General features: G+C 32.9%; 2 protein-coding genes across 3 annotated transcripts; one reads left to right on the plus strand and one right to left on the minus strand.

Annotated features, from left to right (window-relative positions):
• Nucleotides 1-334: 334 nt before the first annotated feature.
• On the plus strand, nt 335-5,442 carry LOC126680012 (DNA-directed RNA polymerases IV and V subunit 2-like). Of its 2 annotated transcripts, none has more exons than XM_050375040.1 (8): nt 335-455; nt 580-997; nt 1,086-1,298; nt 1,392-2,272; nt 2,654-2,945; nt 3,122-4,072; nt 4,148-4,419; nt 4,613-5,442. In XM_050375040.1, the coding sequence occupies exons 2-8, from the start codon at nt 584-586 to the stop codon at nt 5,112-5,114; spliced, it is 3,525 nt and encodes a 1,174-aa protein (XP_050230997.1). In that variant the 5' UTR covers nt 335-455; nt 580-583; the 3' UTR covers nt 5,115-5,442. The 2 variants fall into 2 exon arrangements, with proteins under 2 accessions (XP_050230997.1, XP_050230998.1); XM_050375041.1 differs by having other exon boundaries at nt 335-451.
• A 21-nt stretch (nt 5,443-5,463) lies between these two features.
• On the minus strand, nt 5,464-16,163 carry LOC130014675 (ABC transporter B family member 9-like). Its single transcript, XM_050375038.2, has 12 exons — nt 15,708-16,163; nt 14,996-15,050; nt 14,715-14,890; nt 14,245-14,466; nt 13,524-13,762; nt 12,791-13,316; nt 11,971-12,244; nt 9,328-9,991; nt 8,313-8,541; nt 7,495-7,761; nt 6,726-6,989; nt 5,464-6,324 (listed from the first exon to the last, which is right to left on the minus strand). Exons 1-12 carry the CDS (start codon nt 15,972-15,974, stop codon nt 5,680-5,682), a joined length of 3,828 nt encoding a protein of 1,275 aa, XP_050230995.2. The 5' UTR covers nt 15,975-16,163; the 3' UTR covers nt 5,464-5,679.
• Between the last annotated feature and the right edge of the window lie 2,199 nt (nt 16,164-18,362).

Consider the following 18,362-nt stretch of genomic DNA (forward strand, 5'->3'; position numbering starts at 1 on the left):
AAACGTATAGGTTTGGCATTTTTTGGTGATTAAGCCTAAATTTAATTCAATAATATCATATCAATAAATTACAAAATTTTATTTATATTAGTAATATATTAAACAAGTCAATTTAATACTATAAATTACAGAAATGAAAGAATTTAGAAAATCCATCAATAAATTTTATTTCAAATTTAATTTAATTATATAGTTAATAAATTTAATTTTGAAATATATCTTATGAGTATTAATTATTAATTATATTAAATAAGCAGGTGCAAAGCACCGAGAAGTGGGACACTTGTCTATACAGTTGCAAAGTAAGAAGCTCACATTTTCTTGGTCTGTTCAAGAGTCAGAATTCTAAAAAAAAATTATCTACACAAAACCTTGTTGCTTTCATTATCTAGAGAAAAGTTTGTAATTATAATCACCTGTTAATTCTAGACTCTTAATTCTGCAAGTTACTGTAAGTAAGTTATGTTTCAATATTTTTTTGCATGCAATGCAGTTTTTTAACTGGACTGTGTTTTATTTATAAACTTGTTTAATTTTCATTAACAGATTTTTTTTTTTTTTTTTTTGCATGCAATCAAGGGACATGGATTTTGAAGATGACAGCAACTCTGATTCTATGGAAACAGAAATTAGTTTAAGGAAAATTAACGACGTGGTGGGGTTGAAAGATTTTTGTAAAAAGGCAGCTACTATGTTTTTTAATGAGTATGGTCTAATTAGTCATCAAATTAACTCATACAATAATTTTATACACAACGGCTTACAAAAGACTTTAAATTCATTTGGTGATTTGGTTGTTGAGCCTGGTTATGATCCCTCAAAGAAAACTGATAATGAATGGAGACATGCATCAGTTAAATTTGGAGAACTTAGTTTGGAAAAACCAAGTTTTTGGGGCGGTAATGATGGTTCTGATGAACATAATATGCTTCCTAGACATGCAAGACTTCAAAATATGACTTATTCCTCTCGGATTAAGGTTAATGTTAGTGTTGAGGTGAGTTTAAAAAGATTTCTATGCAAATTTTTGATTAAGTTTGTTTTATATTGTTTGATTGATTATGTATGTTCTGCAAATTAATCAGGTCTATGTACAAAAGATTGTTAGAAGTGATAAGTTTAAGACAGGGAAAGATCAGTATGTTGATAAAGAAGTTCTTAGTACCGACGATCGGACTATCATAATCGGGAGGTTGCCTGTGATGGTTAAATCTGATCTTTGTTGGATGAGAACTGCTGAGAAAGGTGATTGTGATTTTGATCTTGGAGGATATTTTATCATCAAGGGTGCTGAGAAGGTAAGTCTAATGTCTTTTTAGGTTCTGCTTTCGTGTTCCGGTTCCTGATTACGAGGTTAGTTTCACAAGGAAAATTATGAGGTTTTGTTGCAGGTTTTTATAGCACAAGAGCAAATGTGTTTAAAAAGACTTTGGGTTTCAAATAAACAAGGGTGGACAGTTTCATATAGGTCTGAGGTTAAGAGGAATAGATTGATTGTTAGGTTGGCGGGGCTTTCGGAAAATGAAGATAGTAATGTAGAAAAGAATGGTCTGAATGTGTTTTTTATGTCAGCAAACATTCCTCTTTGGATACTGTTTTTTGCTCTTGGTGTATCGTCGGATAAAGAAATTATAGATTTGATTGGTCATAATTCTAATGACTCTAGGATTGTGAATATCTATTTTGCCTCAATTCGGTATGCGGATGAGACATGTGAAAGGTTTCGTAAGGGAAAGGAAGCTCTTGATTATGTTAATAAACAAATACGCGGAACTTTATTTCCACCTGGAGAATCTGAAGACTGCTTCGAGTTGTATTTATTTCCAAGTCTTCGTGGTCTTAGGCAAAAAGCTCGATTTCTTGGCTATATGGTAAAATGTCTTTTACAATCTTATATTGGCCAAAGAAAGTTTGATAACAGGGATAGTTTTAAAAACAAGAGATTTGAGCTAGCTAGTGAATTACTTGAGCGAGAGCTCAGAGTTCATATTGCACATTTAAGAAGGCGCATGACCAAGGCTCTGCAAAAAGACCTCTATGGAGATCGTGATGTGCGTCCAATTGAACATTATCTGGATGCCTCCATAGTCACCAACGGTTTGTCTAGAGCGTTCTCCACTGGAGGATGGTCACATCCATACAAGAAAATGGAAAGGATTTCTGGCGTTGTTGCAAATCTTGGGCGTGCAAATCCATTGCAAACAATGGTTGATCTGCGGAAAACAAGATGTCAGGTTCAATACACAGGAAAGGTTGGAGATGCTAGATTTCCGTAAGTTGTTTATCTCTCTCTTATGTTAACTTTGTAGCTAATACAAAACTGCAGCTGCTTGATTGGTTAGTTACATGCATATATGTGTAATGATTAAGATGTCCATGTTATTATGATCACCTATTTTTAAACATTTTGATTAATATGCATAGGTTTGAATATGTTATAAACTATCAAAGTCGTGTTATACAGTTGTTGGTAAAAGATTCTTATTTCTTGTTTTGACAAAATTTATTTGAATTCTTGGTTTTGCTTACTTTGTCGAGATGTTAGATTATACATGCTATGATAAAAGCATATTTGATTGATTTACACTTAGTTTGGTCAGATTATATGTTTGGCAATTGCCTTCTCTTTTTCTTGATATAAATTTCTTCGCAGGCATCCATCTCATTGGGGTAGAGTGTGCTTCCTTTCTACTCCGGATGGTGAAAACTGTGGACTTGTAAAGAATTTGGCTGCTACTGGAATTGTTAGCACAAACATATCAGAACCTTTAATTGACGAATTAGTTTCTCGTGGATTGGAGAAGGTTCCCGACGATTGCCATTCTAAGCTGGACGACAAATATAAAGTATTTCTTAATGGGGAATGGGTTGGAGTTTGTGAAGAATCCAGCTTGTTTGTTTCTGAGCTTAGACGCCTGCGGCGGAGGAACAAGTTGCATCAACTGGTTCGCTTCTAAATCTATAAATAAATTTTAACTAATTTCTTGTAGTTTGGTCGTTGCCTGATGGATATATTCATAAGCTATGATTGACATTGTACATGTTTTGGTTGTGCAACATATATTGGCCTTCTCTGATGTCTTTCACGGCTGCTTTTGACGTCATCTCTGTTTGCTTGAAGGTGGAAATCAAAAGAGATGAAGAACAAAAAGAAGTACGTATATTTTCTGATGCTGGAAGGATTTTACGACCCCTTTTGGTTGTTCAGAATTTGCATAAGATAGAATCATTTAAAGGGGGGAATTACACCTTTCAATCACTTCTAGAAAATGGAATTATCGAGTTTGTTGGAACTGAAGAGGAAGAGGATTGCAATACTGCATGGGGTATCGAACGTCTTTTGTCGGGATTTGATGAGAATCAATCTCTGAAGTATACTCACTGTGAGCTTGATATGTCCTTATTATTAGGCTTAAGTTGTGGAATCATTCCCTTTGCCAATCATGACCATGCGAGAAGAGTTCTCTATCAGTCCCAGAAACATTCTCAACAAGCTATTGGTTTTACGACAACAAATTCAAATATTCGAGTGGACACTCTATCTCATCAATTGTATTATCCTCAAAGGCCACTTTTTCGGACAATGACTTCTGATTGTCTTGGAAAACCTGGAAACTCACGAGGTCAGAGTGTAATGGTACCAAAACCTGAGTTGTATAATGGTCAAAATGCTATTGTTGCAGTCAATGTCCATCTAGGATACAACCAAGAGGATTCTTTGGTAATGAATCGTGCTTCTTTAGAGCGTGGCATGTTTCGATCTGAACATATAAGAAGTTATAAGGCAGACGTTGATAATAAAGAATTATTAGACAAGATGCCAAAGCTTGATGATAATGTAAATTTTGGAAAGATGCAAAGTAAATTTGGACGCGTTGATAGCCTTGACGATGATGGTTTTCCTTGCATTGGTGCCGATCTTCAAAGTGGTGATATTATTATTGGAAAGTGTGCTGATTCTGGGGCTGATCACAGTATGAAACTGAAGCATACTGAAAGGGGCATGGTACATAAAATTGTTTTGTCATCTAATGATGAAGGGAAGAATTTTGCTGTCGTGTCTCTGAGACAGGTATATGTGTGAAAGAGTTGCAATTTTGGCATATGTACAAGTCACTAATTGACTGCTTCTGATTCGGTGGTGCAGGTTCGTTCTCCATGTCTTGGAGACAAGTTTTCAAGCATGCATGGACAAAAGGGTGTTCTGGGATTTCTGGAGTCCCAAGAGAACTTCCCTTTTACAAGACAGGGAATAGTTCCTGATATCGTTATAAATCCGCATGCTTTTCCTTCACGACAAACTCCTGGACAACTTTTAGAGGCAGCTTTGGGAAAGGGAATTGCTTGCGGCGGATCAATGAAATATGCCACCCCTTTCTGCACTCCGTCTGTTGAAGCTATCACAGACCAGCTTCACAGGTGACTATGTTCGTCGATCATTTACTAATTTGCACTGCTATCACAACTTGTTAATGAATGACTATTAAAATTGTGTTTTATCTGCAATGCATATTTGACCTCTTTTGGTGTTTATTTTGTTTTGTGTTTATTATCATGCTCTTGTTTTCTATAGACTGCCAGAATGATTTGCTCTATTCAATGTGCATCACAGGGCTGGATTTTCAAGATGGGGCAATGAGAGAGTCTATAGTGGTCGAACTGGGGAAATGGTCCGTTCTCTCATCTTCATAGGTCCAACGTTCTACCAGCGATTGATCCACATGGCTGAAGACAAAGTAAAATTCCGCAACACCGGGCCTGTCCACCCACTCACGAGACAACCAGTTGCAGATCGCAAGCGATTCGGTGGCATCAAGTTTGGTGAGATGGAGCGCGACTGCCTCATAGCTCACGGTGCATCTTCCAATCTGCATGAGCGCCTTTTTACTCTCAGCGATTCTTCACAGATGCACATCTGCCAGAAATGCAAGAATATAGCAAATGTAATTCAGCGTGCAGTGCCTGGGGGTCGCAAGATTCGGGGTCCCTATTGCCGAGCTTGCGAGTCAGTTGATGGAATTGTGAAGGTTGATGTACCTTATGGGGCAAAGTTATTGAGCCAGGAGCTTTTCAGCATGGGCATCGGTTTGAAGTTTGAAACTCGGGTTTGCTGAGCTTGTATTTTGCTGGTTTTGAAAATCCACTTTTGGTTTACGGAGTACGTTGCATGGAATGGTCATTTTCCGAATGTAAATATTCCGCTGCTAGTGAAGATCATCCATCAATGTCTATGGTGGAAGCTAGTCTAGAATTCTGCAAGTTGATTTTGCACTGTATCTAGTGTTTTACTATTTTATTTCAGTACTACTTTTAGGCACAATATATGATTATATAATTAGTAGTATTAAATCTAGGTTCGCTTGCGTTTTCAGGTGGTACTATGTACAATTAGTTCTTAGTAACATTAGATTAACTAAATAAAATATATTTATAGGGTCTAAATATATAGTAACATTATGAAAGGAAAACAAAATTAAATTCCAAATATAAAAGAAAAATTACAAATTAAAGAAATAAATCTTGAACACCCCAAGATTGTGATTTAAATATAGACATGAACTTTGAAGCCGAAAATTGTATAGTTTTATAAATCATCTTTAAATTGAGGTTTAATTTATAATTCCAATTCAATTACTATAGCCCATTAAAAATTAATGTACCCTATAAATTCATAATTTCTTATGTTCCACTCAATTGAAGTGCAACCAAAGAAGCATAAGCACCATTTTTAATCTTCATAAGACCATCATGCCTCCCCTTCTCAGCAATCACACCATTCTTCACCACAGCAATAATATCAGCTCCTTTAATGGTGTTAAGCCGGTGAGCAACAACGATCGTAGTTCTGTTCTCCATTACGCTATCTAAAGCATCCTGCACCACTCGCTCGGACTCTGCGTCCAACGCGCTTGTCGCTTCATCGAGCAACAAAATTTTAGGGATCTTGAGTATTGCCCTAGCAATGGCAATTCTTTGCTTTTGTCCACCGGACATTTGAACTCCCCGTTCGCCAACGCGAGTGTCGTAACCTTGCGGTAGTGAAGAAATGAAGTTGTGTGCATTTGCTGATTTTGTTGCTTTAATTATTTGTTCTTCGGTTACGTTTTCTTGCTTGCCGTAAGCTATGTTGGCTCGGATTGTTTCGTTGAAGAGGATTGGTTCTTGGCTAACGAGTCCCATTTGTTGTCGGAGCCATGTTAGGTTCAGTTTGTTTATTTCTACGTTGTCTAAGAATATATGACCGGAATCGGGATCGTAAAATCTTTCGATTAGACTGATAATTGTTGACTTTCCGCTGCCGCTTTCACCAACCAATGCAGCAGTCTGCAGATAGAATAATCACATTTTTGCATTTAGTGATCAAATTTTGAGTCGTTTCAATTTGCTTACCAAATTTTATTTTATTTTTAAAATTTGGTTATTAAACTTTAATTTTGTTTCAATGGGAGATTTTTTAACAAAAAATTCATATGTGGCTGTCGGATTTTATTTGTTTTCCCAAAAAATTTGACATGTATACATAGTTTGACCAGAAAACTCCATTATGAGTTGAAATTATGCATAAGTGACACGTTTTCAAAACAATACAAGCAAAAAATATTGCCACATTATCATTTTGGCCAAAAAAACCTATGTTGAAGCTAAATTAAAATTTAGTAACTAAAATGATCAAATCAAAACTCATTCGAGTTTAAGGTTTGAGGGTGAAGAGTAAGAATTAGTACCTTTCCTGAAGGGATAATTAGAGACAAGTCCTTGAAAATGAGAACATTAGGCCTCATTGGGTACTTGAAGCTCACATGTTCCAACTCAATATCACCATTTACATATGGAAGAACAATACCTTCATCACTGCTTGAATCAATTTTTGATTTTCTATCAAGAATTGCAAAAATTGAAGCTGCCGAATTCTTCGCTTTCACAGAGTCGGGACTCCAGCCGCTAGATTGAGAAACCGCTATCGACGAAATAGTCAACGCGAAATATACCTGAAAAATAAAGACTCAAATAATTAGGTCTCTTTGTCATGAAAATGGAGCATATGTACTTCACGTGCTGCTAATGCGATTAAAGGAATCCCTGATCCGTTATTTTAATTTAAATTGACACCTTTAACATCTTTCGTAACGAAAAGACTTAATGGGTGTAAAATTTAGACGTACAAGAACTCAATGTTGAAAGATAGAAGTGGAGAGATTCGATAACAATAACAGAACAAGTACACGGACCCAAAAATATGTTAAACTTTTCATTTATTATATTCCGGTAAGTGAATTTTTATTTACATCAACAACAGGTTACTATAGCAATAACGCCACAATGTTATTGCTATATAAGTAATTTTTGACTCGACTTGCTATAATAAACTTTCGTTGAAGTAAAAAATGAAAATTCAGCTACTAAAATACAACAAACAAAACGATAATAACCGTTATATAAAAAAATTATAATTCAATAACCGCAAAAATAATTTGATCCAATAAAACCTGGTACCTTGAAAAGTTCTCCAAATGTTGCTTTTCCATGTTGAACAAGAATAGAACCAATGTAGAAACAGAAGGCATATGAGCAGAAGATTAGAAAGAAAGAAAATCCAAAACCAGCACCACTAACAACTCCAAGCCTAACACCTTGTTTTGTAGGATTTTCACATTTTGTCTGATATAAATCCATAATTTTTTTCTCTGCACAAAAGGATGCAACAGTTCTAATACCTCCAACTGCATCATTTGCTACTTGACTTGCTTCTTCATACATCACCTGCATAAATTTGTAAAACTACGTAACTAAGCGAACACCTTTTTTTTATCGTCTATATATTGCACGAAAACTTATCGAGTTCTGTATTTCCGTTGTTCTAGGCAATTAATTTTCAAAGTTACTAAACTATCACCTTTGATGACAAAATTTTAATTTGTTTTATTTGGATTATTAAATTTTAATTTTATTTTAGACACCTAAACAAAATAAGGCAATAGTTTAATAACTCCACAAATCAGTTACACGTCTATTTCTTTCCGATTCCAAAAATAACTTCTAAAAACTCTGAAACTTTATATTTAGATAAAATGATTTTACATATCTACATGTTTGACTGTTTTAATAGATATATCTTTAAATTTTTTTGGACAATTTGATATATCAATTTGACGAGTTGGAAAAATTATATTCAAACTTCAATCAAAACCAAAGTTATCGAGTTTTGCTTTTGTAACTGGACTAATCAAATAAATCGACGTAATCACCCTACGTCAGACCGACCAAATTTTGAATATAATTATTTCAATTTAATTACAAATTAAGGGACTAACCTTGGCATCGGCACTGAACCCTTTGAGAAACCTAACCTGGATGAGACCTTGGAATAGAATTAAGGGTGTCACACAAAGAACTACAAATGTCAAAATCCGGTTAGCTTTGAATGCTATAAATAAGGCTGCTATGATCGTTGCTATGTTCTGGACCAATAAAGCTAGAGTATCACCAACGAGACAGCTGACCACTGAAGCATCAGTAGATAACCTTGCACCAACTGCACCACTGAAAATTATGCAAAAACAACCTCCTTAAAGTCTTTTTATGCAAAATCAGTGTTTTTTTAAACTTAACCGGTGATCGAACCGGTAAGGCTATTTATTTCTGGTTCAGGTGGTACATTGATCGACTAAAATATACTACATAAAAAACAAATTATAGACATGGATTATAGTAGTTTTAGTTTTTAAACGTTATATTTTATCTTTTTCAATTTTATTCGTTATTTGTGAAAAGATTTCTCATCATTTTTTATGAAGAGTTTGTCATGAGTTGAATCAGATGTCATGCCTGTAATTTTTGTATATCAAAGATCATTTTGAAATTGATGACGAGGTTTGATCAAGGAGTGGACTTTATTATCAAAATATTTTGATAATATATTTTTTATTTTTGTAAATAAATTTACAAATCAAGTAGTGCATATTAGGTTATTAGCACACAATTTTGTTTCATGTCAGGTCGTCGATTTGGTTTTCAATTTTTTTTGAATCTTTTACAAATATAACTGTTTTAGATTTGATTTGATGATTTTTCTTTAGAAATTTGATATACAATCACTTATTTTTATTTGAATTTCTTCCAATCAGGAACTAATTTGTCATTAAAAAACTAAACTAAAATATATTTTACTTTTATCAATTAGATCCTTCAATTTTTCCAGTTTACATATAGTTAACCCAAATCATAAATTTATCAGATATTTAAATATATTTATCAATTTTGTAAATTTTTTGGATTTATTTTCATTCTCTATAATTAAATAAAAAAAATTAGTTTGAGAATTCACACCTTGAATTTGCAGGATCATCAAACCAGCTAATTTCTTGGTGCACAACTTTTTCAAATGTCATAGAACGAATTCTTTCTACCAATTTACCCCCAGCAATTCCAAAGAAGAAATTCTGAATGGGAATAAAAACGAAATTCAGTAAGCCTATTCCCGCATAGATCATTGCATAAGTTTTAGAATCTTCTCTCAGCTCATTCCGAGGTTCGTAAAACACATGAATCGATGTCGAGAGTAAAAGGCCGAACACGGGTAGTGTAACCCCAACTACGGCTGCAGAAATAGTTCCGACCAATAAAGCAGGGAACTCGGGTTTATTAAGGTTGGCTAGCTTTCTGATAGAAACTTGTTTATGTGTGTGTAGCTGGTCCGTGGTCCGCTCGTGTTCATCGATTTCGCGGAAGCTGATCGGTCCAGGAAGGCCAAAGGCTAAGGTACTAATTGCGAATGAATGGCTACTTCCGGATGAACCTCTGCTTAGGGATCTTAAGGAAGATCGTTTCAGGCTGATAGACCTGGAGATATGCATATGGTCTGTGTCGGAACTGATTTCGGAAGTGTCTGCATTTCGAAGCGGAGAGTGTTTAGAGTCCTGAGTTTGTTCTTGGAGACGAACTAGCTGCGAGTATGCTCCCTCCGTATCTTTTATTAATTCCTCATGAGAACCTGGAACAAAAATTACGACTAGGTTACGTTTGATGCAGAGCAGAGTGTGACATTTGATTGAGTTGAAATTGCACGCTAATAATCAGTGGCGGACCCAGAAATTTTTTATAAGATGGACACTCTGGCTTTAGGAACTTTGTAAAATTAAAGTTAACTTACCAGAGAAACAGTAAAATTTAATAATTTAATTATTAATTTAAATTGAATACAGTTAGAAAAAACCATGCGGAGGCCCCTGTACTTTACTTGTTTTGTTCGAGATGTCCCTCCTTTAAAGTTTGTCACGTTTAAATCCCTATACTTGTCGATAATCAAATTTCAAGACCCTTCTGTGGATGGAAAATGGCAAGTGTAACTCAATTGCGTTAAGTGAGAGTGTGAAAATAAAAATTAGTTTAATTTTATAAGTTTTAGTCCCTATAAAAATGTATATAATAATATAAATTATAGGGAGCAAATATGCTACTTTACCATCTTCTCCAAATATAACCACTGCATATTTACTCTGATCACATGCCAATTCATAATTCAAAATTCTCTTCTGGGCAATCAAGAAATCAACCCTCAATAATTTTTAATGAAGCAAGAACAAACTGAGCACAATTAATCAATTCTTTATTAAATTGATTTCATTACGAAAATTAAACATGACGACTGCAAATTAGGGCGTTAGTTGAGATTACATTAAATTAATCAAAGACGGCAAACCAGAGGAGGAAGAGCGAACGACGTAGGAGTGAAGAAGATTAGAAAGGACGGCGCGAAATCTGTTTCCTAAAACATCGTCGTCGTCGAAGGTGGCGTTTGACGGCCAAGCTATCTTTTTCTTCTCCACTTCATTAATCACCAGCCGGCTAAGCTAACACAGTTTTTATCGAATTAATGACAGAAACCAGAGTAACGTCGATTGGAGATGGAGGTGAAGAGACACGACGTCGATCAGATGGAGGCGAAGAGACACGACGACGTCGATTAGGTCTTTGTTTGAGAGGCTGAAGAGAAGAAGTGAAAGAAAAAAAATTGAAATCCTGATTCGTGATGGCAAAATAACAATTTTGCTATCAAATTTATTTTGTATTACATTTTTTAATTAAGTTGTGAGTTAGTGTGATATAAGTCCTAAAAATTAATGACACGTGGACCTCAATTCATGGGAAGGAATGCCACATGACTTTTTTCTGTTAACTAACGTAGAGTGAGTTACACTTGTTATTTTTCCTCCATAAAAGGGTTTTGAAATTGGATTATTGATAAGTACAGAGATTTAGACGTGACAAATTTTGAAGGAGGGACCTCTCGAACAAAACAGATAAAGTACAGGGGCTTTCGCATGGATTTTGCTGTATAGTTAATGTGAAAGTTTAGTGACTTCAAAAATTTAATACCTCCGACATGGTGACCAAGTGAGGATAGAAATTGCAAATTTGGCTTTGATGTGTGTATAATTATCAATTTATCAGGACACGTAAAATTGACGGCTAGACAGTTAAAATCAACAGTATTTCATCTTTCAAATTATATTTTAATGGCAGAAGGTACAAAAATACCCTCGATTTTTTCTCAAAATTACAGATTAGCCCTTTTATTATTTTTGGCACAATTAAACCCTCGTGTTTTTAAAAATTAAACAATTAAACACTTGTTGTTTTAAAATCGAACAAATAAACTCTTTTAGTTTACTTTTGGCACACTTACCCCTCAGATATTTGGTAAATATTTTAAACATTAAAATTATTTTTGAACTTTTTTCCTGTATGATTATGAGAGACATATCAGCCAGTGTTTCTAATGATACCGGATGAAAAGGGTTATTTGTTCTATTTGAAAACAAAAATGACTTAATTATACTCCAAAAAATAAAAGGGTTGATTTGTACTTTTGTAAAAACGAAGAGGGTTTTGTTTTGTACTTTTTACCTATTTTAATTTACGATTTCACTATGAAATGATAATGAGCAGAAATTGCAGGATTTGCCTTACCTTTCTCCACAATTTTGCCCATTTGCACAACAGCAATGATGTGAGCATTCCTGATGGTTGTCAAACGATGTGCAACAACAAGAGTAGTTCTGTTGCACATAATTTTGAGTAGAGCATCCTGAACAATACTTTCAGATTCCGCGTCCAACGCGCTTGTTGCTTCGTCCAGAAGCAGGATTTTCGGATTCTTCAGAATCGCTCTTGCTATGGCGATTCGTTGCTTCTGCCCACCTGATAACTGTGTACCGTGTTCTCCTACCTTTGTATCAAGTCCCTGTTATATATGCAAATACAGAATCTTACCATTTTTTTTAGTAAAATTATAGACAAGAAATCAGAATTTGTTGCTACCAGAAGATAAATAAAAAGAAAAAACCAATACAATATCCGAAACAAACATCAGAGGGAATATAAACTCCTTAAATAAATATATAAAAAAAAGTCCAAAATATGTGCGAGCAAAACCAAAATCAGCTAGCTCGAAGCCGAAGGATGCCCGTACAATCTTCATAAAATTTAACTTTACCGGGTTTTTGAAAATTCTTTTTAAAAGATTTACCTTAATTTTTTTTCTAATATGTTGAGTTTTTTTTTTTGAACTGTAATCCAGTATTCTTCTTCTTGCATATTCGACCAACTTTGATAAATATATTGAACAAAAGATTAATACCGATTTGGTCCGATTATTTTCATTGTCAATTATATCCAAGAAGCAAATAAAAACATGTAAGGTCCACTTAATAAAAATTAAATAAGATTTAGTATGTTGATTATTTGCTTAACAAATTAGTTCATATTGGCAAATTTTGCATTAAATTACCTTAGGCAGTCTGTCGATGAATTTGGCAGCATTTGCCATCTCAATTGCACTTCTAATCTCTTGATCACTTGCATTTTCTTTTCCATAAGCTATATTTTCCTTAATAGTAGTTGCAAATAATATAGGTTCTTGACTAACTAATCCAATCTGTTCCCTTAACCAACTCAGCTTCAATTTCTTCAAATCAACTCCATCTATAAGAATTTCGCCACTTTCCGGATCGTAAAATCTCTCAATTAGGCTTATAACGGTTGATTTTCCACTCCCACTTTGGCCTACTAAAGCTGTAGTTGTTCCACATGGAACTTGTAGTGAAAATCCTGAGAATATTTGAACCTCGGGCCTCGCGGGATATCTGAAATTCACATTTTTTAGCTCTATATCGCCGTTGATATCTTCTAATACTATTCCGTTGGTGTCATAGACGTCGATTTTTGGTTTTCGGTTGATGGTTTCGAACATCTTGTAAGCTGCAGCTTGCCCTGCTGCAAATGCATGTAGGCACGGGGAAGTTTGTCCTAATGACCTATAAAAACAAAGTAGTACTAAAAAATAAATACACCAAGAATAGGAAAGAGCATCGGTCAGTTCAGTCATCGACCGACCATTCATCTCAAAACTAATCTTTTGTAAAAATCTGAAGCCGAACCGAACTAGATTAAAAAAATCCTAACAAAAACATTTTCTCTCTATGTATAACCGTAAAAATATTTAACCCGTCGTAAAGACTTACATTCCTCCAGTCATGATAGCAAACATAACATTGATGACTTGTCCACCATTATAACCTTTCTCTATCACCAATTTGGCTCCATACCATAATGCAAGTCCATAAGCTCCAAATAGCACAAACATCATTAAACCATTTCCTAAGCCTGAGGCCAATCCTTGTTGCACACTGGCCTTGTAAGCTATCTTTAACTTCTCATTGTATTTCTCAATTGAATCCTTCTCTCCTGTGAATGATGCAACCTAATTGCAGTAATTCAACATAATAAGAAGAATATCAAAAATAAATTGAAATATATAGAACTTTTTCGGAATCACTAGAGTTTCGTGTTATTTTATGTTATCATTAAACTTTAATTTGTTTGAATTTGGATACAAAATTTCAGAATTATAAATAGTTTAAAGTGTTTTTATTGATTTTAAGTTGAATTGAGTCTATGTAGTAACCGGATCTTGTCACGCCATAATTTCTTTTGCATTGATAATGAATTGCATTTTGGTGCAAAAAATCGTTTTATTACTCTACGACGTGACAAAATTTAGTTAATATTTACCATATGGACTATAGTTTGGCTTGAAATTACTAAAAAAATTCGTGTTGCTTTTAATTTTGAAATTCAGTGCTTAAGTTGAAACAAATTAAACTTGTCTAACCAAAAAGAAGTAACACGAAATTTTTTTAATATCCGGAATATGCATGAACTAAAATCATTAAATAATCTTACTGTTCTAATGGAACCGACTGTTTGTTCTACAACATTTCCGGCTTGTGAATAGGCAATTTGGCCGCGGCTCGACATTTTAGCAGTGAGCAAGGCCATGATTCCAAAACTAATGACCAGAGCAGGAAGACAAGATAGAAGAACTAATGCAAGAAGCCATCCTTTAGTGAAAGCAACAATAAATCCCCCTAAAAAAGTTGATACTAGTTGTATAAATTTCCCAACCTGCACGAGCACTTAACGGTCTAAGATAACGATATTAATATTCATCAACGCTTTTATTTTAGCGGAGATGAATATATTCTATATTAGTTGTTAGCGAGAACTAACGGAAATTACGAAGTACTATTATGTATTTTTTAAACAGACAAACTACAGCCTGGGGGAGTCGGGGGTTGAACCCCCTACCTCATGCACTGGCATAATTATAACTGTTAAATGAACTATGTAAGTTATTTTAGTATAGAAACAACCTTTTCACCTAAGGCATCTTGGATGAGAATTGTGTCACCGGACATTCTTCCGATGATCTCACCGGTTGTCGTTTCAGTGTCAAAGAAGGCAATATCCTGTCTCAATATGGTTTTCAAGTACATTCGTCGGATGCGAGCGGATTGTCTTTCTCCGGCCACCATCCAACACGACACCTCTTTAACCCAACAAAAATAATACTTCATTAATTAGTTAGCTCTATATATAAACTTACTCTAAAAGAAAATAAATTAAAGAGAATAAAATTGCAATGTAGCCTTACGTAAAAGTGCAGCAATGCCTATACCAATTGCCATGTATACAAACTTCAGTACTAACTGGAACCAACACAGAAAAAAAAAACATTATATTAGTATAACTTATATGTTCCAAAAAAAACTTTTGATTTTGATAAATTTAAATTCAGCTTTAAAAGTTGACACTAATTCTTATAATTTTAAAATTGCTTAATTGGTATGTTATATGAAGTATTAAAATTTTAATTTTTTTTAATCAAAAAAAAAAAAAATTTAATTTTTAGAAGCTATTTGTGTAAAAATATAAAAATACAATGGAATCTAAAACAGGTTTGTTTAAACATTTTCAATCATTACTAAAAATACATGTTAAATTCAACAATTACTAAGATTATTTGTTCATCTTTTCAATTGGATAAAAATACGCGAAATGCTATTTTTGTTTAAATTCTATTAAAAATTACTGAAATTAAAAATCTATATTAATCTTTGTACAATTAAATTGTGGTGCGATATTATGTATAATGAATAAGATTATTTTGTATACGTGAACGCAGAATATTATACCATTTGAGCGCATCTAAACAAGTTATGGATATATTTATAAAAATAAAAAAAATATAATAAATCAAACCGATAAAAATTTAAAATTATAATATATTTGACAAACGAGATTAGAATTATGAAATTATAAATTCATTTTGTATATTAAAAATCATGAATTGCAAGAAAACTAACCTTTGAAACATTGGGAACAAGATCATCAGAAGTTTGATTAGTGCCAAAAGTATTGACAAGCTGACCAAAAATGAGAGTCATAAGAGGCTGAGAGAGGCCACATGCAATAGCAGATACACTCCCAATTATCATCAAACTCATGTCAAGCCTATCTGCAAAAACAAACATCTTGTAGAATGAAACTTTGTGATCATCATCTCTTTTAGACTCTCTTTGGCCTTCACCTAATTGGCTGCTTGATGCTAATTCTTCTCTATTTTCTCTCATTTTTATCTTAATGTCATACTAAATTGTCTCAAAAATTAATTGGAGTTTAAATTTAGATAATGAAATAAAGAAAAGTTGTAATAAAAGTTTTATTTTGCAGTAGTTGTAGTGGAAGTTTAATATGTGCATCATAGATTTGTGGAAAGCATAAGCAATGAGTTGCTTATATAGATGTAGTTTTGTAATAATAGCATGCCAAAGAGGGCTTACGGGAGAAAAAAAATAATTGAGCAAAAGTTCAAAAAAATTGAAAATTCACATAAATTTGCAGAATTTAAAACATTATGTTAAACATCAAAAACACACGAAAGTTGGTGATTTTTGGTGCATTTAAACCTTATATAATTTAAAACGTCAAAATAATAAAATAATTTATTAATTCATGGCAGAAGGAGTAATAATTAAGAAATCATATATTATTTTTGTATAATTGATTAATTTTTCCCACCGGGTTATGTTTAATTTGCATCCTTAGTCTCTTATAACGGATTGACGGTCAAATATATGAAGTTTTTGGGCCTAATTATTTTTTAAATCCAAATTTTTATATTATTTTTATCACTTACGATCAATTGTTTTTAAGTTTTATGATTATGTCCATTTTGAAACCTTTTTTTTGCAATTGTAACCAAAATTTGTGAGTTTCATTTTTTAAAATTCAAACTTTTGCATTTTTATAATTTACGACCAAATTTTAAAAAATTGTCTAACTTTTAAAAAGAGTTAAACGTGTAGTCACAATTCATAAAAAATTGAAAAGTTTGGATTTAAAAAATAAATTTAAAATTTTGGTCATAATTGCAATTCTTTTTAAATTGAATATAATTATAAAAATTAAAAGCTTTTATCATAATTAATAAAAAAATGCAAAATTTAAAAAATATTTGGGCCAAATTTTTAATTTAAAAGGTTTTACAAAATTAGGTTGGATATAAATTTGATTAATACTTTTAAATAGTGGTTGGCAACCCTATGATTCAACCCTATGAAAATTAAATGCAATTGAGAGTTATATGTATAGGCATTGTTCTGAGCTGGTCTGGCCGAGTCTAACTATAGATCTGACTTTTACAAACGCAATTGAAAGTTATATGTATAGGTATTGTGTAACGAAAATTTAAAAAATTACAAAAAAAACTAAAAACAATGTCGAAAAATCTATCGAAAGAAACGCGGCGATAAAAAAGTCAGCGGAAGCAACAAGACGGCAAAAAATTCACTGAAAAAACGCGACAGCGAAAAAATCACGACGAAATATTCACCAAAAGACACGCAACAACTAGATAGACGATGAGATGAAAAAAACGCGATCACAAAGAAGAAGAAGAAGAAGAAGAGAGAGAGAAAATTTGAGAAGGGAAGAAGCAAAGAGGAAAATAGAAATTGAGACGGAAATAGAGATAAGTAGAGAGAAAGAGAGAAATTTTAAGAAGAAAGTGTGTTTGTGACGGCTATGATGATAAAATGACCTAAAATAAGTTGAATTCCTAATATATAGTAGGTATTTTTAAAAAAGTATGTCTGGGTGCATATATTTAAATTTTAAATTTCACATTTTAAATTTTATAGTTCAAATTTCTGAATTCTAATCACTTCTCAATATGAGAGCATCCACTATATAGTACTAAAATGAAATTTTAATATTATAATTTAGCATTGAGTCTTAAAATCTGACTCAAATACAGTGTTATAATCAGTATTAAATTTAACATATGCGTTAAATTTACCGCCACTAACAATAGCATATGAAAAATTTAACATCTAATTAAATTTTCTAATGTTCCTTCCTTTTTACATTATTTACTTGCATTTTGTTTTCATTTCAAAATTTATGCTCTTTTTTATAATTTTGATTAACTATTTTTTTAATAATTGACCACACACTAATATATTAAAATCATTATCATATCGACTTTTGACAATTTTTTTAAAAGAGCTCATTAATATATCAAATAAAAAATAATAATTTTATTAAAAAAAATTTAAAAGCATATAGTTGAATATGGCTAGCTACAAGTGTACTTTTGATAACTTTACCTTTGTGAATATAGAAGCGAGAATGTTTCTATGTAATTTAGGACAAAATTTTGTAGCGTTCACTCAATTTGGATAGACGTGCAGTGCCATTAATATACAAACTTTTGAATATAATTTTTGAAAAAGGTGTGCATGATTTGTTGTACTATGTGATAGAGTTCAAGTCTACAAGTCGCTCTTATTGAATCAGAATTTTACTTACATGCAACGGCCAAACCGAAAAATAACTATGTTTATGTGCAATCTTATTTATACATGAATTGCTTGAGAAATATATTTTTAAAAATTTCAAGTGGAGAATTATTGAGTTTTAAGGTAATTTTTTTTAGTTATAAAAATGCATGTGGATTC

The sequence above is a fragment of the Mercurialis annua genome, linkage group LG5, assembly GCF_937616625.2.
Source record: "Mercurialis annua linkage group LG5, ddMerAnnu1.2, whole genome shotgun sequence".
In the NCBI taxonomy this organism is placed as follows: Eukaryota; Viridiplantae; Streptophyta; class Magnoliopsida; order Malpighiales; family Euphorbiaceae; genus Mercurialis; species Mercurialis annua.